Consider the following 26,677-nt stretch of genomic DNA (forward strand, 5'->3'; position numbering starts at 1 on the left):
GGGGGGGGGGGGGGGGGGGACGGGACGGTGCATACAGAGGGAACCATAATGTAGCATGTAGCGCAGGGGATCACCTTCACTACAGTAGCAATCTCAATAGGGCTTATTTTCGGGGGAGGGATTAGTTTAGAGGAATCTTACACAGTAAGGGGAGGGCTTATTTTTGGGATAGGTCTTATTATCGGGGAAACATGGTAGCAGCTGTGTGACCCTAGACAAGTCAGTTAACTTTGCCTCAGTTTCCTCATCTGTAAAGTGAGCTGGTGAAGGAAATGGCAAACCATTACACTATCTTTGTCAAGAAAATCCCAGACACTACTTAACAACAACAAGGGGAAGGGAGATAGTGCTAAAAATCAACTTCATCAGCATAGTAACTTTACCTCTGAGATGAGCCATGCCTGATAAGGAGTTTGCTTCGGCTATCCCAAGGCCAGAGATTTATAACATCACAAAGTACTAGGATACATGTTTTATTATTAGTGCTATATTTCCAGGAGAATGTAAAACTAGGATCCTGCTTCTCTGATTTTAGCTACTTCAATTGTCTAAAGCCAGGTACTAATTAGAATTAGGTCAACAACTTCAATTTCTGGATGTGCAAATCAATTGGCCTTACTTGGTCACTTATTGTACCCTTCTAACTTTCACTTTTACATGCAGATACTACTGATCAAAAGAGAGAATGGGTGAGAAAGAGTCACAACAAATCCATTACTAACTGTGGGAAAAGTTGCTTAAAACTGTGTCCTGCAGTAGTGAGTTCCCTAGTACAGGGTGTTTAGTCAAGTAAAGGCTAGATTTATTGTAGATATTGCAGATTATTATCCACATAGACCAGGTTGGGGGATAGTGGAAAGAATATGGAACTTGAAATTGGAAGACCTGGGTTTGAGTCTCAACTCTGTCATTTACTAACTGTCTGATTTTGGGGAATACCATTTAACTTTCTGGAGCCCCAGTTTCCTCATATATAACATGGGGGTTATCATAATAATAGCTCACATTTTTATAGCACTTTAAGATTTGCAAAATATTTATAAAAATTGTATGTTATCTCCCAACAGCTCTAGGAGGTAGATGCTATTATCCCCATTCTACAGATGAGGAAACTGGGACTGAGTGAGGTTAAGTGTCTTGATTAGAGTCACACTTCTAGTTAGTGTATTATTGCAAGTGTTTGAGGTCATATTTGAACTCCCATCTTTCTGACTACTCTTCACTGGGCCACTAGGCTACCAGCCCTTTACTTTACCACTTACCTCACAAGGCTATTGTGAGAATCAAATGAAATAATCACCATGAAGTACTTCATATTAAAAATAAAGGCTCGGGGCAGGTAGGTGGCCCAGTGAATAGAGCACGGGGCCTGGAGTCAGGAGGACCTGAGTTCAAATCCGACCTCAGATGCTTAACACACGTAATAACCACGTGACTTTGGGCAAGTCACTTAACCCCAATTGCCCTAAAAAAAAAAAAGCAAAAAAAAAAAAATAAAGGCTAAATCAAAGCATGCAATGAATACAATGTCCCTGTTAACTCTGAGATTCTATCCTTATGGTGCTTGGATGTAGTAGGTCCTTTGCTCATTCTTTTCAGTCATGACTGACTTTTCATGACCCTGTTTGGGTTTTTCTTGGCAAAAATATTGGAGTGGTTTGACATTCCTTCTCCAGCTCATTTTACAGATGAGAAAACTGAAGCAAACAGGGTTAAGTAATTTGCCCAGGGTCATGCAGCAAGTAAGTATCTGAGTTTGGATTTGAACCGTATTTGAGTTAATCTTCCTCACTCCCGGGTCCTGCACTCTATCCACTGTGCCGGCTAGCTACCCCAGTAGGTGCTTTATAAATGCCTTTTCTTCCCCTCCCTCCTCTGCCCTCTCTCTGCTCCTCTTCCTTTTCTTCTTCCCCTTCAGTCATCATGAAAGACTGATTTTCAAATCAAATTCCACAAACATTTACTACATGCTTACTATTTTGTGAAGCATTGGGGTTACAAGGACAAAAATGAAACCATCCATCCCCTTGGGGAACTTACATCCTACCATATGGATGCAACATGTGCACAATTACAAAAAATATACAAGTAATATCCAGATTGAGAGAGATGGTTGGGGGAAGGGTGTAGAGGAGAAGACCTCTTGTAGAAGATGATACCTGAGCTGTGATTTGAAGGGAGCTCAGGGTCCTCTCACTACGAGGTGAGGAGGCAGTGCATTCCAGACATGGTGATCATAGCAGGAGGTGGAATGTTAGGTATGGGGAATGTGGATCAGGTCTGTTTGACTGTGGAGAGTCTGATGTGAAGGAGACAAATGTGAAGTCAGGCTGGAAAGATATATGGAAGAAGCAGATCTTTTATGGAAAGAGAGTATTTTGAATTACTTAAGTCAGTTGCATTGCATATTTTTATTATAACTCAAACTAAACTTCCCCTTGCCTGCCCAACACAGTTTACTTTCAATCCGAGTTTTTTAATATGTTATGTTGCTTTGTATTTGTTTTCAAGAAAATGTTGGGTTCTGTTCTTAGTGTGGCTGGTCCACCTGATGGTGTTTAGGATTTGGAGTAAGAAGTTCCATCCTGGCCCTTCAGTTTAGTCCATGTATGACTGTTGGCGAGTCCCTAGCCAAACCTGAGGTCTAATTTCCTCACCTGTAAAGTCAGGGAGTTGGATTAGATGATCCATAAGATATTATCTCTTCTAGCTCTAAATCCCATGAATTTATGAATTATGTATTTAGGAAAATTACTTTTTTAGGAAAAAATTAAATGTATAATGTTAATAATGAATTAAAATATAAAGCCAACACTTCCTAAATAAAAATTAAAAAACAAACCCAACCCCAACAACTTTATGCTAAAACTCAATGGCAGTCTTCTAATTTTACTTGAATTTGCCAAGAATTGGCTTGGGTTAATATGTAATTTTTTAACTGCACAGGGATCATCCTCTTCTGGACAGCATAGCATTAGAATACCCCCTGCAGACAAATTTGTGAATGCATTAACTCGGGTTCAAATATTTTTAGTTTTTCTAGAAGAATGAAAGTGCTCTTTGGAAATAATTATCTGTTATTTAAAGTGAACGTATTTAATATTACACATTCAGATTTTTTTAGTATACCCAATTAGAAATTAATGTAAAAGCATTGTAGTTAAGGCAACTTAGTCTCTGGTAACTTCAGATTTGAGTCAGAAGGGAAATTGCCATGGTGGATCGTGATGTGCCTGGTGGTAATTCTAAAAGACATTTTTTCCTTTTAAAAGACAGAATCATCCATGATTTTTGATAAATTTTGGGCCATTTTAAAAAACATTATGATTGCATTGATGTGTAATGTAGTAATTCTTGTCCTACCCTATATATTTGACTGTTTGGAAAAGTTATTCACAGGCTCTTTAGAAAAGAGAAGAATAGGTTAAATCTTCCATGTCACATTTAAGCTGAAAAGAAATCTTTTTTTTTTTTTCCTTGCTAAGCGGCTAACAGCCAATTTTCCCTCATGATTTGCTCATTTAAGAACTGATCAGGGTTCTTTTCCGGCTGGAGTAGAGAAGGCTGCCAGAAATGTTAATGGCCCTTTGTTTAGAAAGTACAAAAGGCAAACTTGCAACCTGATTATGTGGTATCTGTTATTGACAGAAATATAAGCTTTGGCATAACAGATGATAACACACAGCCTGACAGGTATGAATCCTTTCCTCTGGGACAAAGGCCTGGGCTATGTAGAACAACACGGCAGCCTATGGAGAACCTTTGATAGAAATGAGTGGTTTCATCAGCCCATAGAAACAACTAATTAATTGGACCCTCCTGGGAATAGTCTAAACAGCTTTTTCTTTATAATTAGCAATGCCTTTTACTAGGTCTTCAACTTAATTCAAGTGGAAAAATTTGTATAATGCAGCAATATTCATGAATGTGCTTTGGCTAAACCACTTGAGGTTTAGTCCACAACACTCCCATAGTCTGAGATCATACTACCATTACTTCTGTAAAAAATTTTTTCTGAAGTCACTAGAATATTTAGGTATTTGTTTACAATTAGGGGTTCATTTGGGGGTCCATAGAGTTTAAAGGTCCATTCTGACAAAGCAGAAAATACATGATATTGAAATAACTATAGAAAATAATAGTTAACAGATGAGGGGAGAGGAACTCCCCTTGAATATCAAGTTTGGCTAACATTAACATATAATTAACAAGAAGAGGCTTACCTAGAGACATAACTGTTTTTACTGTCTCTAGGTAATTCTCTTTTGAGAAGTCAGTGTGGCATGTTGGAAAAAGTTCTGGACTTGGGGTCAGGAAGACCCAGGTTAAAATCTACCTTCAAATACTTATTAGCTATGTGATTCTTAGGCAAGTCAATTAACCTCCCTGGGCCTCAGATTCCTCATCTGTAAAATGAGGGGGCTGAACTCTGTGACCTCTAAGGTTCCTTCCAGCTCTAAATATATGATCCTATGAACAATACATTAACTAACCTGGGTAACATAAAAGTTGGATGTTTCTGCCAGCACAATGTTTCCCAGAAACAAAATTCAGTCAATGCAAATTGGCTGGTCTGTCTTTAAAAGCTGCCCCTTCCCGTCTGCTAAGAGCAGGAAATGCTAGAGTGCATATTCAAGAATTAATCATCCTTGCAGTTGTGTTCAACAGGTTTGAAAACAGGCTTCTAGTAGACCTTTTCTGCCTACCATATTGGCTTATGTTTTAGGTCTTGATCATTCTATTCTATTTAATTATAGTTCTGAAACAAAAAAAGATAGTCTTGCCTGGAAATTGGGTTATGAAACATTTATAGTAGTTCAAAGATAAAAACAACTGGTCAAATGAAAGTTTAGCAGATCTTTAAGAATTCCATAGGTTGAGAAGACATAGATGGTTGTGATTTTCTTCAGTGGAGGGAAGATTTTTGATGTATGTTCCAAAGTAGCAATCTTACATATACAGTTTAGCGCAGTCCAGAATTCTCAGGGAATGGTGATTATGGATAACTAACAGCTATTCTCTTAAGCATCAAAATTTAAAATATTTGAACTGTTTTGTATAAAACTTTAATGGCTCTATGATTTCACCTCAATGGATATACTCTTTCCTTCTGTGTAGATCAGTATTCCTCCCTGCCTTCTTCTTCTTTACAATTCTTATTCATGTTTTTTTTTTTCTCAAACATTTCGTGGAGGACTCACTGACAGTACTGAGGGCTTTCTCTAATAATATTCCATGGTATAACCTCACTTCCACTCAAGCCTGGGTTGGTTTTCTTGAGGGAAAGTCTTGTGATGCTATGAGCCAATTTCATGGAAGGTGATAGGGACAAATAATAACACTTGGGCTCTTCCTCCCTCCCTCAATACAAGACTGCCCCACCTTTCTTTTCAGATTATACACAGCCAAGATGATATTTTTTATTCCATTTGTCACATGTCATCCACAAAATGCTGCAGACTACTTACACTTACCACATATCTTTCTATTGCCATTGAGGGACAGGTGTTTTTTGATTCTTTTAATAGATTCTTTGGATAAAAATATAAAAAAAATGTGTACTACCCTACCTTCTTAAAAGAAGGATATAGAATAATTTTATAATGTATTATATAGCATACTATATAATATAATAATAAGGTAAATAATAATTAGCTTTTTGTGAGGACTCAGTATCATTGTAAATATCAGAATGATATATTTACATTTTCCTGGGAGTCATGAATTCTGTATTCAAATCCTGACTCATGCTAACTATGTGACCTTAGGCAAAATGCTTTTCCTCTCTGAGCTTAAATGTTTAGAGCTGTAAATGAGAATATTACTTTACTATATAGCTTACAGGGTTATTGTGAAGAAAAAAATTTATTTGAGCATATTGTATATGCTTCTACAAATGGATATTTACACACATTTATATATGTATACAACATATAAATATACAAATGTGTATAGCTATGTGAGATAGGATATAATAATAATAATAATGCTATAGTGATACTCTTGGGGACTGTAAGGTGTATAATATATTTTGAATTTCTTTAATCAAGCTCAACCCTCTGCTCTTGCTTGTAGTGTTCTTATGCCTAAGTTTTATAGTTTTTCTGTCTCCTTCCTCTGTCCACTTTCTCTTCCTCTTTGTTTTTTTCTGATTTACTGGGTATCTATAAGCCATATAACTGAGATTGTTAGAATTCTGTGTAAATATGAGCAAATCGTCCCTACAGGTAGGCTTGAGTAGTTAGTACATACATGAGCTTTTAGTACATAAAACTTTGTAATATCTATTTTGGGCACTTTTTGACTTCCTTCTAGGTTTGCAGTTGTTTTGGTTGGTTGAATCATTTTTGAATCTTGCCTTTATGCTTAAGAGAGCTGGACTTGTAGTGAGGAACATTTAAATTTGGATCTTGTAGTCAGCAAAACTTGAGTTTGTCTCAGTATCAGCTACATAACCCTGGGCAAGTCACTTATCCTCTGTGTAACTCAGTTTCCTCATCTGTAAAATGGGGATAATAATAGCAACTACTTCTCAAGGTTGTTTGGAGACTCAAATGATATAAGACTTAAAAATGGCTTTTCGAACCTTATATAAATTCTGGCTGTTATTATCAAGACTAAATGCTATTACCTCTTAATATCTTTTATTTGGTCTAGATATCCAGTAGGCCAAATTTATTGCATATATGAAATAACACATGTAAATAACTATCTATATTTAGGCTATTGAATACAAAAGCTATTAATTGTACTTTATAACTGTTACCCATGTGACCTTACAACCAAATAATGCCATTTTTAATCCAAATATTGAGTGTAAAAAGAAACTCACATTGTAAAATTCTATACTCACTCTATGTGCTTGCAATATAATTTCAAGGTTTGAGAATCTTGCACAAAATTGTGATAGGAACTAAATACTTCTGTGTTTGTCATTATAATCTTGTGATATTCTCTTCCTTTCTAATCTTCAGTTTTTCTCTATCCCTGTCTTTCCTTGCCTACTGCCTTTAAACATGTCTGAGTATCTCCCATTTAAAAAAAAAACAACAAGCAAAAACGAGTCTTCACTATATTCTACCGTCCTCTCAAGCTACAGACCTATAATCTTCCTTACTTTCCCAGCCAAATTCCTAGCAAAATCTGTCTATACTTCCCCTCCTCTCACTCATTCCTCAGCCCTCTGTAGTCAAACTTTCCATCTCAATTGAAACTCCTCTTTTTAATGTTGTCAAAGATCTTTTAACTGCCAAAGCTGATGATATTTTCTCCATCCTAAATCCTCCTTGACCTTTCATCTCCTCCTTGAAGCCTTTTGTTTCTTAGTTTTTATAACATTACTCTCTTCTGGTTTTCTTCCTAACTATCCAACAGCTCAGTCCCATTGTTTGTTACCCATTATTGGCCCATTGTTCGTTACACCATCTAGCAGAGGCTCACAAACTTATTTGGTTTACTGCCTAGTTTAAAAAAAAAATTGTTCAGCACCCCAAAGGAAGTCTACTTTCTTTAACTCTTTAATGTTTTTTTTTTTTTTTTGAAATTTGTGTCATTTCAAACTACTGCTGCCCCCTTGGATTGCTCCAGTGCCCCTACTGGGTGGTATTGCTCTCTTTGGGAACCTATGCAAGGCTCTGTCCTGATACTCATTGCCAGTTATTCATGTCAAACTGAATGTCCTAGAGACAAGTCAAATTCACCATGTGATTTCAATAGCATAATCATTTGAGTATTATGTGCTACTTGCAAATTTGTATATTATTCTTTTTCAGTAGAATACAAACTTCATGAGGGCAAAATTGCTTAGACTTTATCTTTGGATTCCTCCCACCTATCACAGTGATTGGTAGGTGCTTAATGAATGCTTTTTGCATTGAGTTCCTGTGAAAATGTACAAATGCTTCTTGCCAATCCCTGTTGTTTGGTTGGATCCTGGCCCAGAGAAAGTTTTATATGATGTCTTCTAGGGTGCACCCAACCAATTTCTTTCACGCTGTGACAAGTGCTGATTGAATAGAATAGTGTTTGGTTAACAGTAGATGTGCTTGGTCACCATGGTGCTTCTGGAAACTATCTCCATCTTCAGCTTCTCTGTGCTTGTTTCTTCATCTGTAAAAATGCTGCTGACTTTTGCTTTTGTTTCTCATTCATTGGAAAATCATTAAGGCTTATGGAATATTGAAAAAAAAAAACTCAGTCACTTCTGATTGTGTGTTATTCCCGAAATTCCCTTCCAAAGGTTGTATTGATGACATAATTATTTCCATATTAGACTTCTTGTAAGATAGTGGGGTACTTATCAATGAAGGTATTCATGAAGGGGTCAGATTCTTGAACCACAGAATTCTATCCATACTCTCCTACCCTGATCAGTCTGTGGCTTACATGCAAGCCTATGCTCAGTGACAAAGAGAAAAAAAGGTTCTTTTTTTTTTGAGGGGGGAAGGCAGGGCAATTGGGGTTAAGTGACTTACCTGAGGTCAAGAAAAAAGGTTCTTTAAGAAGATTTTAAAGATTTTCAAAGATTTTTGAGAAGGTCCCTTGGCCAGGATATTTTAGGAGAAATTCATGCTTTAAGTAGTGATGGGGCTAAATGATTTCTCTATCCCCTCCTACTATATGATTCCATTGTTCTGATTATTGTATAGGGAATGGAATTACTCTTGATGCCTTCAGATTGTGAAAAAAGGATTGTAAATGTATAGGAAAAATTTTGAATTGGGAATCAGTAGACCTTGGTCTTACTCTTAGCTCTGCCACAAACTTACTATGTGTGACCTTGGCTAATGACTTAATTTCCTTTTGCTTCAGTCTCTTCATCTAAAAATGTGAGAGTTAAGACTAGCCAACCTCCTACGTCTCATATCCTTGGATATGGTGACTCATTTGTTCAAGGTTTTTATTCTCTTCATTTAGTGCTTATTTTCTTTTACAAAGAAGTGACTTTAGAAGGATTTGGTTCAAATCCCAAGATTCTTGACCCACCAGATTAGTCACTGGCCCAATTTAACAACCAATGAAAACAGTCACAGCCTGGTCTAAAATTGATTGACGGCTCAGCCAGCCAATGAAATTCAGGGAAGGATGGGCAAATTTATGCCTCAAACTGTGGGGGGCACATGCAAAATCCCTGCCTAGCCCTGCCTAGAAGGAGAAAAATCAAGCCAAAAATACCTTTAAAATGTTAGCATGTTGAAAGCTGTGACTGCTCTCTTAAGGCATTTTGTGATACTACCATATGAATTGCATTTGCATTTTTGTTTGTTTAGGAAAAGTTGTTAGGCCTGTTAATCCTTCTCAAAGAACCCCTTTTCTCTTTGTCACTTAGTGCATTGAGTATAGCCTATGTTTAAACCACTAAATTGATCAAGGTAGGAGGGCATGGGTAGAATTTTGTGAGTCAAGAATCTTATCAGGTATAATTTTTGAAATAAGAAACAGGAGTGCCAAGGGATTGGGTAGCTTAGATGGCTAATTTTAATCATGCATCTTTGCTTGTGTCCATCTCAACTCTAGCCTTCAGTTTTAAGAGGTGGGGTCAAGTTTGGAGTTTGTAATGAGTCCTTTCTGGGTTTCTTTTTTCCTCTCCATCATTGGAATACAAATCAGTCTGTGAATTTGCCTCCATTGCCTGTATGCCCTTGTAACTTTCCTAGTGAGGTAAGCTCTGTAACTGGATATCCCTCAGCTATTCAATAGTCCATTTTAAACAGGAAGTACAGTATTTAAAATTGTACATTATTTTTAGTGTGCACCCATTTTTTCATTTCAAAGAAATCTAATTTTAGGGGTATAGATATGTTTAAGAATAACCAATACTTAGATCAGTATGGTACCTCTATCATCTTGTAATACTGCAAAAAGTCAAGTCAATAAGCATTTATTAAATAGTTACTATGTGCCAGGTGCTGGCTAAGTGCTTGGGATACAAAGAAAGGCAAAGAGTAGTCCTTGCGCTGAAGAAGTTCTCAGTCTAATGGAGAAGACAATATATAAACAACTATGTACAAACAAGATTATCTCTTTACCGTGTAGATACATATAGGTATACATATGTGTCCATATATGGACATGTTTGTACACATGTATGTATACATACATGACAATTTTGAGATAGTCCTCAGAAATATACTCCTAGCATGGAAATGAATTATGAAAAGTTTCGTGTTAAAGGTGGGATTTTAGCTGTCACTTTAAGGAAGTGAGGAAATGAAGAGGGAGAGAATTCCAGGCATGGAGGATGGTCAGTGAAAATGTGAAGAATCAGGAGATGGAGGTTGAAGGGGAAGTAAGGTATAAGAAGACTGGAAGAGTAGGAAGAAGTGAGGTTATGAAGGGCTTTGAATGTCAAACAGGATTTTATATTCTGGAGCATCATCCACTGGAGGGAGGCATGGGAGTTTATTGAAGGTAACATGGTTTAACCTTTGCTTTAGAAAGTTCAGTTTGACAGCTGAATGGAGGATCAATTGGAGTGAAAAGAAAATCAGATGGGGAAAGTGACTGGCAGGCTATTGTAATAGTCTAACAGTGAAATGGTGGAGGACTAGCACCAGGGTGATGGCAGTGTCAGAGGGAAAAGGAGGAATTATAAAAGATGTTATGAAGGTAGAATCAACAGGATACGTTGCAGAAGGTGTTATTTCTTTAAACTTATTGTAAATTTCCTTCTGTGTTGTTGCTTTTCATATATCAAAATGATTTTGCTGAACCACTATTGACTTGTTATTTGACTTTTTTTTTTGATAATGATTTTTTTTTTTTTTTGCATTGATTTACCTAACACACCTTATGGCTAGCAGCATTAATTTTCAAGATGGCTGATGACATACCTAATGAATAAACCAGGTCTAATGAATTAAGTAAATTAAATTTTAAGTATTTTAAAAATTGCATTGGCTTTTTAGTTAATGTACCAGATACTTTCCTTCTTGATAAGTGGAGAAGTAAGGACTTCCTTAACTCCTCTAGCTACTGTCCAACTTGTTTGGGTTGGCCTAGCTTACTGGGCTCACACACTGTAAACTAGAGTTGAGTCAAGACATCAACATGTTTTTCTTTCAATGTGAAAGAATTTCCTAACCAACCTAGTAAGTGGGAGGAGATAATTGCTCAGATTTTTATTACTTTTTGTTGTTGTTCAGTTATTTCAGTCATGTCTGATTCTTCATGATCTCATTTGGGGTTTTCTTGGCAAAGATACTGGAGTAGTTTGCCATTTCCTTCTCCATCTCATTTTACAGATGAGGAAACTGGGGCAAACTGGGTTAAGTGACTTGCCCAGGGTCACACAGCTAATAAATATCTGAGTCTGAATTTGAACTCAGGTCTTCCTGACTCCAGGCCAGGTGCTCTATCCATATCCATTGAATTATCTGGCTGCTCCAGTTTTTATAGTATGGCAGAGTTTTCATAAGTATAGTCCTTAACTTCCTTTGTTTTTCCCATGGATATTGTAATTCTTACAGAAGTCAGCCTTCTAATGGACAAATATTGTTGGTAAGGATAGGGGTGAGGGAGTGGAGAATGAGAGTGTAGATGTATCATATTAGTCCAACAAATGGAAGAAAAACAATACCTCAAAGTCTGAGTGCTACTAACTCAGTGTGCTGGTACATTTTTTTTTGAAAGTTTCTACACTTTCAGAGTTAAAGTACAAATTGTTTAGGCTAGGAAGGAAATAAAGATAATTGAAACTTTACACTTTGTCAAGCTTTTATGTTAAAAAAAAAAAGAGACCATTGCTTGAATCTTTTAATTGTGATTCATAATATCCAAAGCTATAAAGGGCTAAATTAGGGCTAAGTGACTAAATTCCTCTTGTGAGAGCTCAGGAAAGGTTACCCTGATGTGGGGTGACTATAACTTAGATACAGTTAATTTGACCTGGTTTTAATTAATTTAAAATGTGAATTACATTCAATTTGAACCAAAAATCAGAATGAATTAATTTATTTGATTAAAAAGCTCAAAGTACCTTCTTTATGCAAAAAAGAAATTTAATGCCTAAAAATTTATACAGACTTCATATTAATGACATGTACATCTTAAATCAATTATTTAATGTAAGAATTTTTTAAACTTTATTTTGCAGTTATATCAGAACATTGAGGGATTGTATCATTCTCATAAAAGCTAAGTGAAATAGATATCTATAAAAATATTAAGACATAAACCATCTCTAATTCACATAGTAAATTGTGGACATTTTGAGTATATTTATACTCAAATTAAGAAATTCAAATAATTTTTATTTAACTAAAACAATAGGTTTATGTATTCTAAATATTTAAAAATAAACATGTAAACTTATTTTAATACATGTATAGTTTTGGATTTTTAACCACAATTATACTTTCAAACAAAAATTAGTTATCTTTAGTCAATAGAACATCAAATTTCGTTATACCTTTCACTTAGTGTTTTTACCTTCAATTAATTCCAATTAGCATTGGAATTGAACTCCTACTGCACTCATTATTGTGTTAGGTGTTAATGGAGGATACACACAATATAGGTTGGAGATCTTGCACTGAAAGTACTTGAAGTCTTATAAGGGAAATGAGAAATACATATTTAGAACAATTAGCAAACAATACAGGGTAGTCTGACATACTGACTTGTTAACAGTAAAGCAAGAGTTAGGAGCTTTCCTACTTTTTCAGTTACCAAAAGATTTCTTAATTTGGAAGAATTTGATATAAAAAGAGGAAGCAGGTATCTATAAAGATATTAAGAGATAAACCATTTCTAATTTAACTGGTAAAATGTGGATATTTTGAATATTTTTTTATTGTTGATATTTTTATTACCAGTAAATTTCTCTCTAAAATGCATTAAAATTATACGATTCTAAGAAATTATTGCTATTAAAAGCTGAACTGTCAGAAGTCTTAAGTAGTTTTTGCTGAATCTTTTAAGGGACTTCGATCAATTATTCACTTAACAAATATTTATTGAACTACTATGTGCATGTTATTTTGCTAGATGTTTAACAGCATAATAAAGAGGCATGCCATTTTATGCCTTCCAAGGATTTAAAATTTAATTGTAGTTCTCCTGCTTTATCAATTTTTTTTTTTTGCTTTTTGGAGGGCAATTGGGATTAAGTGACTTGCCCAAGTCATACAGCTATTAAGTGTCTGAGGTCGAATTTGAACTCAAGTCCTCTTGACTTTAGGGCTGGTGCTCTATTCTCTGCACCACCTAGCCACCCCCCTTCATTATCATTTGAGTTTATTTTTGAATGGTTTGGCATACCCTCTCCTCACCCTTTCTAATTCATATCTGTTACTGTTGTAGAGGAATGATTGCTGGGTGCCTATGTCACAGCCATCTTTTCAACTGAACAACGAAACAACCAACCAACCAACCAACCAACCTACCAACCTTTATTGAGTGCCTACTATAAACAAGATACTGTGTTAGTTGCTGTGGAAATACAAAGACTCATAAAACATGTAAAAGAAGTTTAAGACGTGGCCTTTCCCTCAAGATGTCTACAGGCTTGTTGGGGAAATAATTCAGGCACACATTAAGAAATGACTGACATCTAAGTCAGTAAATGAAAAGTATTGGATGAGTGGAACCAGATTATATGTGCTATAGGAGTTTAGGAGGAGCTGTGATTTCCATTTGGGGTGGATAGGGAATGCTTATGTTGAAATAATTTAAACAAAGCTTTAAACAATGGAAAGGAATTTGATAGGAGGATCTGAGTGGGGAGAGCATTCCAGTTCTGAGAAACAGCAAAGTTGTGGATGTAGGATACTTAGAAATATTTTCAGTGGATAGTGTGTCTGGAGACTAGTTAGTCTGGAGTGAAAGATTCGTGGAGGCAGGTAGTAAAAGATAAGGCAGAAAAAATATTGAGGATGAGTTGTTGAAGGCACCTGAAGTATTTTATTCTGGTGCTACATTTTTGGAAAGACACTGACAAAGTGGAATATCTCAGGAAGATGATGAACAGCATAATGAGAGGACTGGAGATGTACTACATAAGATTTAGTTGAAGGTACTGGATTTGGCTGGTTTGGAGAAGATAAGACTTGGAATGGGAATGGGAAATGACAGGAAAACTGTCATGTGAAAGAAGTATTAGACCAATGTTCTAATGCATAACAAATGAGTGAAAACTATAGAGGCAGATTTAGGCTTGATGTAAGAGAGCATCTTACTTTAAAGTATTCTGTAAATGTAGGATGGGCTGCTAGTGTGTTCCCCATTACTGAAGGATGTATCAGGTGGAGACTGGATTTTCCATGTTGTTGGGAAGATACATGTTAAGGTCCATCTAGGCCTCTGAGGTTCCCTCAACATATATAATTCTGTGATTTTGTGAATATCAGGCTAAGTAGTTGTCGCACCAACATAATATTCACAGCACCAAAAGGGACTCTAAATATTCTGGCATTGTTCTTAATCACAAAGTACAACATACTGTCCACATAGAAGACAGAAACAAAACATTTATCCAGACACCAGAAAAACAAATCTCAACACCAGGAAACTGAATCCATAATAACGCCATAGAAGTTAATATACCACAATGCAACAGAGAACCACACCATCCTTTAGCCTTCCCATAAACAATATAAGCTTATAAACTTATAAATCTGTCTGCATGCCTACTGTCCTTTCTCCTCCCTCTGTCTAGCTGCTCTGACTCTCAGCTTCCTGTGGGCTCTGCTTCAACCTTCGGCAAACTCCTCCCACCGCAAGCTCCATGTGATTATATTCAACATATTAGGGGGCAGGGAAGGTCTTCAAATTCCCTTAGGTCTATTAAGGGGCAGGGAAGATTTTCATATTACCATTACATTCAACCCCAAGATCTGTCATGTCCCTTACACAGCAAAAATACATTAACAATACATTTCGTTACATAGGTTAATGGGAATTTAGGGGTAACTGGTGGGGTAACTGGTATCAATAGAACTTTATAGCAGGATAACAGAAAATAATAACATAAAACAATATCTTAGGATGGGACTTGGGCACAAGTATCCCATCATTCCACCATCTAATGAATGGGGCTCAAAATCTTGGGGTAAGGGGCAAAGGTATCTTTTCCAAAATTACTTCCGCTGAAATTGGACATAGAGCTCTCCCTGCCCCAAGAGGTCCCATTCAAGAGGTCAGTTCTTTAGCTGATATCTGGAGCTTGGTTGATGGGTGTCACCAGGGGTGACACATCACAGTTGTGGACAGGGGTGACATCCAGCTTGAACAATCAGGCATCTGTAGGTGGAGGGTACTAAACCTGCAGGAAACAAATCTTGCAAACAAGTTTAATAGACAAAAAGCCAAAAAGAAACAAACATAGGGTCAGACATGCTTGTGGAGTTCATGAACCACTATCATAGCCTCACGCATGGTAGAATATATGATACTGTCCTGCTTGTTCTGTTTTAATGGCTTGACGTACTGCTGTAAGTCCAGCATATTGACTACTTTCACCTGGCCCAGTACTTTCTTTAATCTGAGTCTCTCTGAAGGTGTGACAAACTTGGGTACAATCATTCAGGAAGCTCTGTAGGGGCAGTTTTCCCTTCTCTATTCCATCTAACACCAAGCCCCCTTTCTTGATACATTTTGTATCATTCATTAGTTGGAATACCATCAATTCTTCCAAAATCTTCCCCTACTCTCAATAGAGCAGTAAACAGTTCTTTTCTTGTCTGTCTATTTTAACTTTGAATCCACTGACTATTTACTCTTCTCTCTTGAGGAAATCTATCTTTTTCCCATTCTCCCAAGTCACTTAGCTGTGAAATCTTATCCAGCACCTCTGAAAGAGGTGCCCTATTTCACCAATTAGTAGAGTCAGAAGTAAGAGAACTGTCTTCACTATGATACTTCTATGAGAAACTGCTAAGGGGATATCATGATATATCTTTGCATCTCCAACTATGATAGAAGTTTTCATTACTTGCTCCTTTAACTTTCTCATATAATCTCTAAGTTAATGTCAGAGTCCACAAGGCCATAAAGAATCAGTGATATATTTTATTGCATCCATTAGTAGCTAATGCTAACAGATTGGTCATATTATGACTTCCTTGAATATGGTAATCCCTGAAAGCCTACAAAAGTATTCTGACAAATACCTATAAATTTCAAACAATCCATGCTATCTACCCATACTCCTCCAACCCCTTCATCACTGATTCTCACCCTCCAAGACACTAATGATTCTCCCATCCTTTGAGTGAATCTGCTTAATATATCAGTAACTTCCTGCTGAGTGAAATCTTCAGTTATCTTCCTGAACTTTATTTGGCCTCCCTGATTCTCCTGCTCTCTTCTTTGTATGGGGCAAACTTCTGTCCTTGTAAAAACCTCCTCATGTAACTTTGTTTCATTCTCCTTCCAGACATTCTCCAGGTAGTTATTATCATGGCAACTAAGTTCAGCCTCTGGCAAAACTGTATGAACCTTCCTCCTCTTACTTTTCAGCTTCTTTTTGAGAGCTATGACAACTTTTTCTTCTACCACATGAAGCAGAACAAGTTGTGGTATACAAATGTAATGGAATACTCTTGTACTATAAGAAATGATGAACAGGTGGACTTCAGAAAAATCTGGAAAGACTTATGACCTGACACTGAGTGAAGTGAGTAGGACCAGGAGAACATTGAACACAATAATGATGACTGACTTTGATAGACTTAGTTCTTCTCAGCAATGCAAGGACCTAAAACAACTCCAGAAGACTCATAATGGAAAATGCCATCCACATACTGAGAAAGATCTATGGAGTCAGAATGCAGAACAAAACAGACTATTTGCTCTTTTTCTGTTGTTTTGTTTTGTTTTTTCTTTCTCATGGTTCCTCTCATTCATTCTAATTTTTCTATATAACATTACTAATATGAGAATATGTTTGATAAGAATACATATGTAGAGCCTTTATCAGTTTCCAGTTTGCTCTTCTGAAGGAGGGCCTGAATGCTGTAACACAGCCAACTTCTCATTTAAAACAGCTATTTTTCTCTCCATCTGAGTTTTTTGTTGTAGTAGCTTGTCTCCACTCTTACGTATAATATGGTATCCTGTTAGTAAAACCCAGCCTCTTCTACATACTCCTTCCAGTTCTTTCCCTGGTTTTACTGATATTCCTTGCAAACTTGTTTCTAAATCTCTAGATTCTCCCTTCTGTAGCCTCAGTTCCTAGTTTTCATAGAGCTCTTTTAGCCCACTCTCTTGCTGGGAGAGCCATTTCTTCTCTAAATCCCTCCTGCCTCCAAATAAAGGTCTGATATTTCATGATCCCATTCTCATACAATGCCAGTGGCAACTGTAAATATGCTGGCATAATGCTGAATCACAAAATATAATAGACTTTCCATATAGAAGACAGAAGCAAAACATTTATTCAGACACCAGAAAAACAAATCCCAACACCAGGAAATGGAATCCATCATAATAATATAGAAGTTAATACACCACAATGCAGCAGAGAACCACACCATCTTTTAGCCTTCCCACAAACACTTACAAGCCTGTCTGTTTGCCTGCTGTCCTCTCTCCTCCCTATCTCTAGCTGCTCTGACTCCCAGCTTCCTGTGGACTCTGCTCCACCCTTTAGCAAACTCCTTCTATCAGAGGCTCCATGTGATTACATTCAGTCTATTAGGGATCAGGGAAGATCTTCCAGTCAGGGAAGTTCTTAAAATTCCTTTAGGTCTATTAAGGGGCGGGGAAGATCTTCAGATTCCCATTACCATTACAGTAGTCTTCAGTCTTTAAGGGCTGACTTTATTAGTATTAATAATAGAGACAATAATTTACACTGGAAATAATCTATGACCTCTTGTTTTTTATTCCCAATATTATATAAAAAGATCGTATGAATTTATCATTTAAAATATGACACCATTAAAAGCTAAATTTCCTTTCTCTAAGAAGTAGTATGGGGGGTGGCTAGGTGGCTCAGTGAATAGAGCACCAGCCCTGGAGTCAGGAGGACCTGAGTTCAAATCCGGCCTCAGACACTTAACACAAAAACTAGCCGTGTGACCTTGGGCAAGTCACTTAATCCAAACTGCCCTTTAAAAAGCAAAAAAAAAAAAAAAAGAGAGAGAAGTAGTATGGCCTGTCCACTGATAAACTGTTGGGCTTAGAACTCTGGAAGACCTGGGTTCAAATCTCATCTCGCACTTAGTAGTTATGTACAAGTTGCAGTTTATTTGAGCTTCAGGCAAATTCTTAGGACGTACCTACTATAATTCTCCAACTGAATTATCTTAAATATAGTGTGATTTTTGTTTTTGGCTTACAACAGGCATTTTTTTTAAGGGTGTGGTGGTGCTGGTTTTGAACCTATTATTTTGTCACTATAAAACACCTGTAATTGATGTCCATTGTCAAGTCACCTATAATTTCTAATCTGGGGCACAGAGATGGTTAAGTGAATTGCCCATGGTCACACAGATAGTGTCAGAGACAGAATTTGAACGCAGGTCTTCCTACTTTTGATAGTGACCTTTTCTCCATTATAAAGCTTGATATCTCTCAAAATAACCATTTTAATTTTAGAAAGTCCCTGTGTAACTCTTTTGGCAGTATCACTTTGAATAATTTCTAACTTTCAATATTTACTTCCATAAGTGTTAAATTTTCTCCCTCTTCCGCCCTCCCCCCTCCTCAAGATGGCATGCAATCTGATATAGGCTCTACATATGCATTCTTATTAAGCATATTCTCACATTAGTAATGTTATATAGAAAAATTAGAATGAATTAGAGGAACCATGAGAAAGAAAAAACAAAACAAAACAACAAAAAAAGAGAAAATAGTCTGTTTTGTTCTGCTTTCTAACTCCATAGTTCTTTTTCTGGATGTGGACAGCATTTTCCATTATGAGTCTTCTGGAGTTGTTTTAGGTCCTTGCATTGCTGAGAACTAAGTCTATCAAAGTCAGTTATCACACGATGTGGCTGTTGCTAGGTACAATGTTCTCCTGGTCCTGATGCTTACTTCACTCAGTGTCAGATCATATAAGTCTTTCCAGATTTTTCTGAAGTCTACCTGTTCATCATTTCTTATAGCACAATAGTATTCCATTACATTTGTGTACCACAACTTGTTCAGCCATTCCCTAATTGATGGGCATTCCCTCAGTTTCCAGTTCTTGGCCACCACAAAAAGAGCTACTATACATATATATATATATATATATATATATATATATGTATTGTACATGTGCTCCTTTTCCCCATTTTTATGATCTCTTTGTGATGCAGCCCTAGAAGTGGTATTGCTGGGTCAAAGGCTATGCACATATTTATAGCCCTTTGGTTATAGTTCCAAATTGCTCTCCAGAATGGTTAGATCAGTTTACAAATCCACCAACAATGGATTAGTGTTCCAATTTTCCCATATCTTCTCCAGCATTTATTTTCCTGTTTTGTCATGTTACCCAATCTGATAGATATTATATGATACCTAAGAGTTGTTTTGATTTGCACTCCTCTAATCAGTAATGATTTAGAGCATTTTTTCATATGACTATAGATAGCTTTGATTTCTTCACCTGAAAACTACCTATTCATATCCTTTGGCCATTCATCTATTGGGGAAGGATTTGTATTCTTATAAATTTGACTCAGTTCTATATATATTTGAGAAATGAAGTCTTTATCAGAGACATTGATTGTAAAAATTCTTTCCCAATTTTCTGCTTCCTTCCTAATCTTGTTTTCATTGCTTTGTTTGTGCCAAAACTTTTCAATTTAATGTAATCAAAATTATTCATTTTGAATATTATAATGTTCTCTGTCACTTGTTTGGTCATAAATTCCTTTGTTCTCCACAAATATGACAGGTAAACTATTCCTTGCTCTCCTAATTTGCTTATAATATCAGCTTTTATATCTAAATTGTGCATCCATTTGGACTTTATTTTTGTATATGGTATAAGATGTTGGTCTATGCCTAGTTTCTGTCACTCAATTTTTTAGTTTTCCTGGCAGTTTTTGTCAAATAGTGAGTTCTCATCCCAGAAGCTGAGGTCTTTGAGTTTATCAAACAGTAAATTACTATCGTCATTGACTATAGTGTCTTGTGTACCTAACCACTGATCTACCACTCTATTTCTTAGACAGTACCAAGTAGTTTTGATGATTGCTACTTTGTAATACAATTTAAAATCTGGTATGGCTAGACTACCTTCCATAGCATTTCTTTTCATTAATTCCCTTAATATTCTGGACCTTTTGTTTTTCCAAGTGAATTTTATTATTTTTTTTCTAGCTCTATAAAATAATTTTTGGTAGTTTGATTGGTATGGCACTGAACAAGTAAATTAATTTAGGCAGACTTGTCATTTTTATTATATTAGCTCGGCCTACCCATGAGCAACTGATGTTTTTCAAGTTATTAAGATCAGTGGTATCACTTTGCCATCAAAAGTGAGAAACATTATTGACCTTCTTCCTGTCAGTCAGTTAGTCCATTGTGATGTGATGTGTTGGTAAGGTGAGAGGAGCTGATGCAGGTAGAAAAAGTAAAGTTTTCTTGAAGTCACAGCAGGACTGAGTAAGCTACTTCTCTAGACTTCTGTGTATTTTCCAGGTGCTTAAAAAATAATTCCTCATAGAAACTGTCTTACATAATCTTCTTCTGCTTTTACAGGTAAAACCTGTAATTCACAGTAGGATCAACGTATCAGCACGTTTCAGGAAACCACTTCAGGAGCCCTGTACCATCTTGTAAGTTGGGATAGTTTGTTTTTGGAGTTGGCTAACTTAATGACTTCTGTTCTTTCTAAAATGGTATCTTTAATTTGTTTGACTTGAGCACTTATTTTTTCTAGTTTGATTGCTAATGGAGATCTTATAAGCCCAGCATCGCGCCTCTTCATCCCTAGAAAAGCCTTGAGTCAGTGGGATCTTGTACTTGAAATGGTCACAGAGAAAATAACTTTAAGGAGTGGAGCTGTGCATAGGTAAGGGAAAGAGGTCTTTTCATATGCTAATGAATCAAAAACCTTTTAATAAGTTTTTACAAAATTTATCTAGTGCTGTTAACCAATAGTACATTGAGTTCACCCAAATTCTTGATTTTGGAGTACACCTTTAAATAAAGAACTTCTTTAAAAGCCTAGCCAATTGAATCTTAATTTACACAGGTCACTCAGAGTCAGACTCCAAATCATTGGAAAGTACTTAATGTGACAACGAAATGTGAGGTATCAATCTGCATATAAGTGAGACAACAAAATAGGGGATAACACGAAGGTAAAATCAAATTTATTTCACTGTAAGTCTAAGTCTGAGATGTGTGAAGCATTTTTCTTATAAGTAATTTATGTCATTATGACAGGAAGTCTTAGGAATTTTATTTCTGGAAGGAAGATGACAATAATGGGGGAAAAGGGCAGCAGATTTGGAGTCAGGGTATATAGGTTCAAATCCCAATTATTTATTATTTACTAACCCTATACAGGTGGATGATCAGGTTGGTAAAAGACTTCAAGATCATGACACATGAGGACCAGTTGAAACAACTGGAATTGTTTAGTCTGGAGAAAAGAAGACTTAGGGGAAGCATGATATCTTTTTAAGTACTTGAAGGCCCATCATATGGAATAAAGAAAATATTTGTTCTGATTGGCTCTAAAGGGTAGGACTAGGAGAAAAGGGATGAAATTGTTGAGAGACAGATTTTGAGTCAGTGTAAGGAAGAACTTCCAAACAATTAGAGCTCTCCTAAAGAAGAATGTACTGCTTCTGGAGGTAGTGGGATTCTCCTTCACTAGAGGTCTTCAAGCAGAGACTGGATAATCAATCACTCAAATTTATTATAAAGTAAATTTTTGTTCTCTTAATGGGTAGCACTAGATGACTTCTGAAGTCCTTTTCAATTTTGAGACTTTATGATGACCCATTTACTTAACATCTGTATGACCTAGGTTGGGCAAGTCCCTTGACCTCTGTGGACCTTTGATAGTAGACTAGATAACGGGTAAAAAACTATGGTTGTCTGCTTTCATGCTGAATGTTTTTTACATTTTAAAATAAAGTTTTATTGTATTTAAGAATGCATAAACCATTCTTGGCTTTCAGGGTCATACAAAAATAGGAGGTGGTCAGGATTTGGTCTTTGGGCTATGGTTCACTGACCCCTGGATTAGGTAATCTCTGAATTTCCTACTATTATTACTTTCATTCAAAAAGAGAAGCTTATGCAAATATAATAATAATTATAATGTTGGCTTGCATTTCTAGAGTAAATTCTTTACAATAATCCTATGGTATAGGTAATGAGTGCTAGTCTACCCCTAACACACATTGTGATCCTTCTCCACTGGGTCATTGCTAGGACCATAGGATACAGAATACAACTGTGAAACTGTTCTTGAGAAAAAAGAAAGAGCACTTTAGCATCAGAAGGACATGAATTCAAGGACCGTTTCTGACAGTAACCTACTGTATAATTTTAAGAGCAAGACACAATCCTAGACTAACTATATTTTCTTATCATCAGAATGGTGGTGATGATAATACACTATTGTGTCATTCTTGACATTTTGAGTTTTACTTTAAAATGTGAACCATTTGGGATACTTTGACTTTGTTAATATCAAGCAATAACCAGCTAAAGTAACTGGCCCTGGTTATAAATGTTAGAGTTTGGAGTTCCCATAGTAAATTATTTGCATCCCTACAACTGATGGTATATGGTAGTCCCCAGATAGGATTTGTACTCTCTTTATAGATTTTGTATAATAGTAAAATTAGAACAGGGAAATGAGAACCATTCTTATGACTGCTCAGCCATACTAAAAGTCGGATGTTTAATTATGAGAAGCAGGATGATGTAGGGATTATTTTGGGTTTGGGTTATATCCCAACTTCATATTAACTGTGTATTCCTCATACTCCCTGAACCTCAGTTTCAGCATCTTTAAATGGGGCTTACCAAATAGTAAGCATTAATCAAGTACTTACTATGTGCCAGGCACTGTGCCAAAAGTTCTAAGGATACAAAGAAATACTTTAAAAGCAGTTCCTGCCCTCAAGGAGCTCACAGTCTAATGGAGGAGACAACATGCAAAGAACTATGTAGAAATTATATACAAAATAAATAGGAAATAATCAACAGAAGGAAGGCACTAGAATTAGGAGGGATTGGGAAAGACTTACTATAAAATAAGGGATTTTAGTTGGGACTTGAAGGAAACCAGGAGGCAGAGATGAGGAGGGAGAGCATTCCAGGTATGGGAGACAGCCAGAGGAAATGCCTGGAGTTGAGATGGAGTGTCTTGTTGGAGGCACAGCAAGGAGACCAGTATCCCAGGATCATGGAGCACGGGAGATGGTGGGGCTGGTGAGGGTGGTAAGCTGTACCAAGCTCACAGAGTTGTGATGAAAGCATTTTGCAAATGTCAAAGAGTTTTAAAGTGTTAAATGTTATAAATGTGGATTATTATACCATTTTTACCAGTTATGCAGGCAGGTTTATGTTAACAGACAAAAGTGTGAACATAATATCATAGGTGAAGTAGCAAAGTCAGTGAGATTTACTTGTAAGTGATCTGGGCTGTGTTCACTTAGTTCACATTGAGGTTAATGATTACACAAGAGGGTCATTATCCTATGAATCAGTATATTTATCTCCCCAAAATATTCCATATAATCCCATTTAAACTCTCAGTTTTGTATTTTCTGTTTCATAACAAAAAAAAGATAATCAATAACAACATTTTGCACAATGATTCTGAGGCCCAGAACAATGGTTAGTGTTAAGTCATTGACTTAATCATTGAACTTACCTACTCAAGATGTGTAAGAAAATGCTCAGCTAGGTGGAGCAGTGAATAGAGCACAGGCCCTGGATTCAGGAGGGGCCCTGAGTTCAAATTTGGCCTCAGATACTTGACACTTACTAGCTGTGTGACCTTGGGCAAGTCACATGATTCCAATTGTTCTGCCTTTTTCCCCCCCCCCCCCCCCCACACAAATGTGCAAGTAAAACATGTCCAACCTTTTTGTCTTCAGAACTTCTTCCTGTCTGGTCTTTCTGTTTATAGTTATTCAAGTTAACTACTGATTCAAACCTTCATATTTTGAAAGAAATTGGAAATTGATAAAGGTTTGGGACCAGTTAAATGCAAAGATTCTGGATTTCAGTTTCGATGCTTTGGATTGTGCCAACGAAATTTTTAAATTTTTTTAAAAATTAAATTTTATGTTTATTTTTAGTTTATATCATTCATTTCCACAAGATTTTTAGTTGCAAATTTTCTCCCTGTCTTTCCCCTACCTACCACCCCCCAAAAACGATCCCACTGTATACTCCCTCCCCCAATCTGCTCTCTCCTGTATCCTCCCACATTCCCCCTCTGACTTTCTGGTAGGACAAGATGGATTTCCATACCCCAGTGCCTGTATATATTATTTCCCAGTTGCATGTAAAAAAAAATAATAATGATACATATTTTTAAACATTTAATTTAAAATTTTTGAATTCCAAATTCTTTCCCTTCCTCCCTCATCACCCACTCTTACTGGGAAGATAAGTAATTCAATATAGTAGGTTCTACATATATAGCTATGCAAATCATTTCCATAGTAGATATGTTGTGAAAGACTTACTGTATTTCGCTCCATCCTATCCCGCCCCCCCACTTGTTCTATTGTCTACTTTGACCCTATCCCTTTTCAAAAGCAACACAATTAAAAAAAAAGCATAAAAATATTAAAAGAGATTTCAACAGTACATAAAATAAAACCTAATGTTGGTCTTGGGATTTTTTTTTGCTTTATTTTTCACAAATGTACATAATGTTGAATTCTCACTTGTAATTCAGTAAAGATTCTGATAAAACACTGGCACTTTATTTTTTTCTTTTATTGAATGTTACTAAATACATATGATGATAATGTGTTGCTTAATTTTTTGTTATAGTCTCATCTGTGTCTCTGATTATAGTTGATAACTTTCAGTTAAGAATTTATGTTTGTGGCTAACAGAACAAATCGGCAACACACATTTGAACAATTCTATTTGTGGCTTGTCTTTTTATTTTCTAAGTTTTATATTAACCTGCTTTTCATATTCTTTTAAAAATGTGACCAACACATATTAAATAGGCTCATGAAGTAATCACTGTTTCTTTTAATAAGTAACAGATTAATTGTGGTTTGTTGCAGCAGTCTTACCGTAAAGGGCGGTTCCTGTAAACCCCTTGATTCTGGCAAAGATATACTGCTCTCTTACTTAGGAGGTGGGGAAAAAGCCAAGAATGCATGCTATGCTGTTCTGCATCATTAATCCTGAAGTTGAGCTGTGTTCCCTCCCTGTCTCCTTACTTTATTTTTGACCCAATTCGATGTTTATTTTGATGCAGCCCTCTGGCTTTGGACCATTCTAGCAGAGAATGGGGTTAGACAGTTTGTCAGTTGGCCTGATGCATTATTAAAATGCATTTCTTAAAATTCTTAGAAAATTTATATAAATCTTTGAACAATGAAGATAAGTTCTGATTTAAAACCCCAGTCTTCTATAAGTTAGGTTAGGGTAAAGATTACAGACTAAGAACTGGACAGGACTTTACAGGTGATCTGGTCCAACATTTTGCACACGAAGACACTGAAGTCTAAAGAGTTTGACTTTTCCAAGGACATGCAAGTAGTAAACACCAGAGTCAGGATCTGAACTGAGGCCCTTTGATTTAAGATCTGTCACTCTTAATACTGCACCAGACTGATTTCCTTAATTCTAGGACAGTAACAAGAATTTCTTATAAGGAGAGGCGGGTTGATGTAGGGGAAAGAGTCAATTAGTCAATCAACACTTGTCAAGCCCCTATTTGGTGCCAGGCACTGGGCTAAGTCCTGGTCAGCCCTGGAGACGAGTGTTTGATTCCTGATTCTGACACTTAATAGCAGTGTGACCCTTGGATACCATTTAATTTTTTGAAACTTTTGTCTCCTCAATGTAAAAACCGCCTCCAGGATTCATAGGGGTGTGAGGAAAACCTTAGAAGTCTGTATAAGGAGTGATTAATTGTAATTAGATTTTTAGATTCACTCAATTTGTAATATTACTAAATAGCTACTCTTGTCTGAATGTCAGTATGATTTTCATCTTTGGTGAGCATTTCATCTTAGTATTTATCAACCAGTACCAAAATTCTGAATATTGAACCATATACATAATGAAAAGTTTCAAATATCCCATTTTGAGCAAACCTTTGAATGCTAATAAATCTAATTGTTTACTACTAATATTTTGACAGACTTTATACTTTAGAAGGAAAACTTGTCCAAAGTGGGTCAGAGTTGGAGAATGGACAGTTTTATGTAGCAGTTGGCAGAGACAAGTTTAAGAAATTGCCGTACAGTGATTTACTTTTTGATAAATCAACAATGAGAAGGCCTTATGGGTAAGTTCTCATCCTTTTTAAAAAATAGCTAACACTTTATTAGTTATTGCATTAAGCCATTTACTGACTACCAGTAAGTTTCATATTTAATTGAAACTCTTGTTCAAATGTTAGGATCCAAAGAATTAGTGATAAGCTGGATCTTTACATCTGTGATAAGACAGTAAGAAGTCTTATTTCTGAATCTGGGAAAGTAGATGTGGATTTTATATTGTATACAGAATATGTAATGAATTTAAAAGATTTTTTTTATGAAAAAAATTCACAGTAATAAACATGAAA

At 36.2% G+C, this 26,677-nt stretch overlaps 1 protein-coding gene across 3 annotated transcripts in view; it reads left to right on the plus strand.

Annotated features, from left to right (window-relative positions):
- DCDC2 (doublecortin domain containing 2) overlaps positions 1-26,677 on the plus strand; it is a 223,552-nt gene that overhangs the window by 62,622 nt on the left and 134,253 nt on the right. For 2 of the 3 annotated variants that reach the window (XM_069095054.1, XM_069095055.1), the window contains exons 3-5: positions 20,638-20,714; positions 20,819-20,950; positions 26,249-26,395. In XM_069095054.1, the coding sequence (XP_068951155.1) occupies positions 20,638-20,714; positions 20,819-20,950; positions 26,249-26,395 (356 nt within the window). The remainder of the gene's footprint in view (positions 1-20,637; positions 20,715-20,818; positions 20,951-26,248; positions 26,396-26,677) is intronic. The other variant, XM_069095056.1, reaches the window with a different exon arrangement.

Source organism: Petaurus breviceps, unplaced genomic scaffold, assembly GCF_028583685.1.
Source record: "Petaurus breviceps papuanus isolate PSGF00001 unplaced genomic scaffold, PetGlider_PUasm1.0 224, whole genome shotgun sequence".
Taxonomy (NCBI): Eukaryota; Metazoa; Chordata; class Mammalia; order Diprotodontia; family Petauridae; genus Petaurus; species Petaurus breviceps.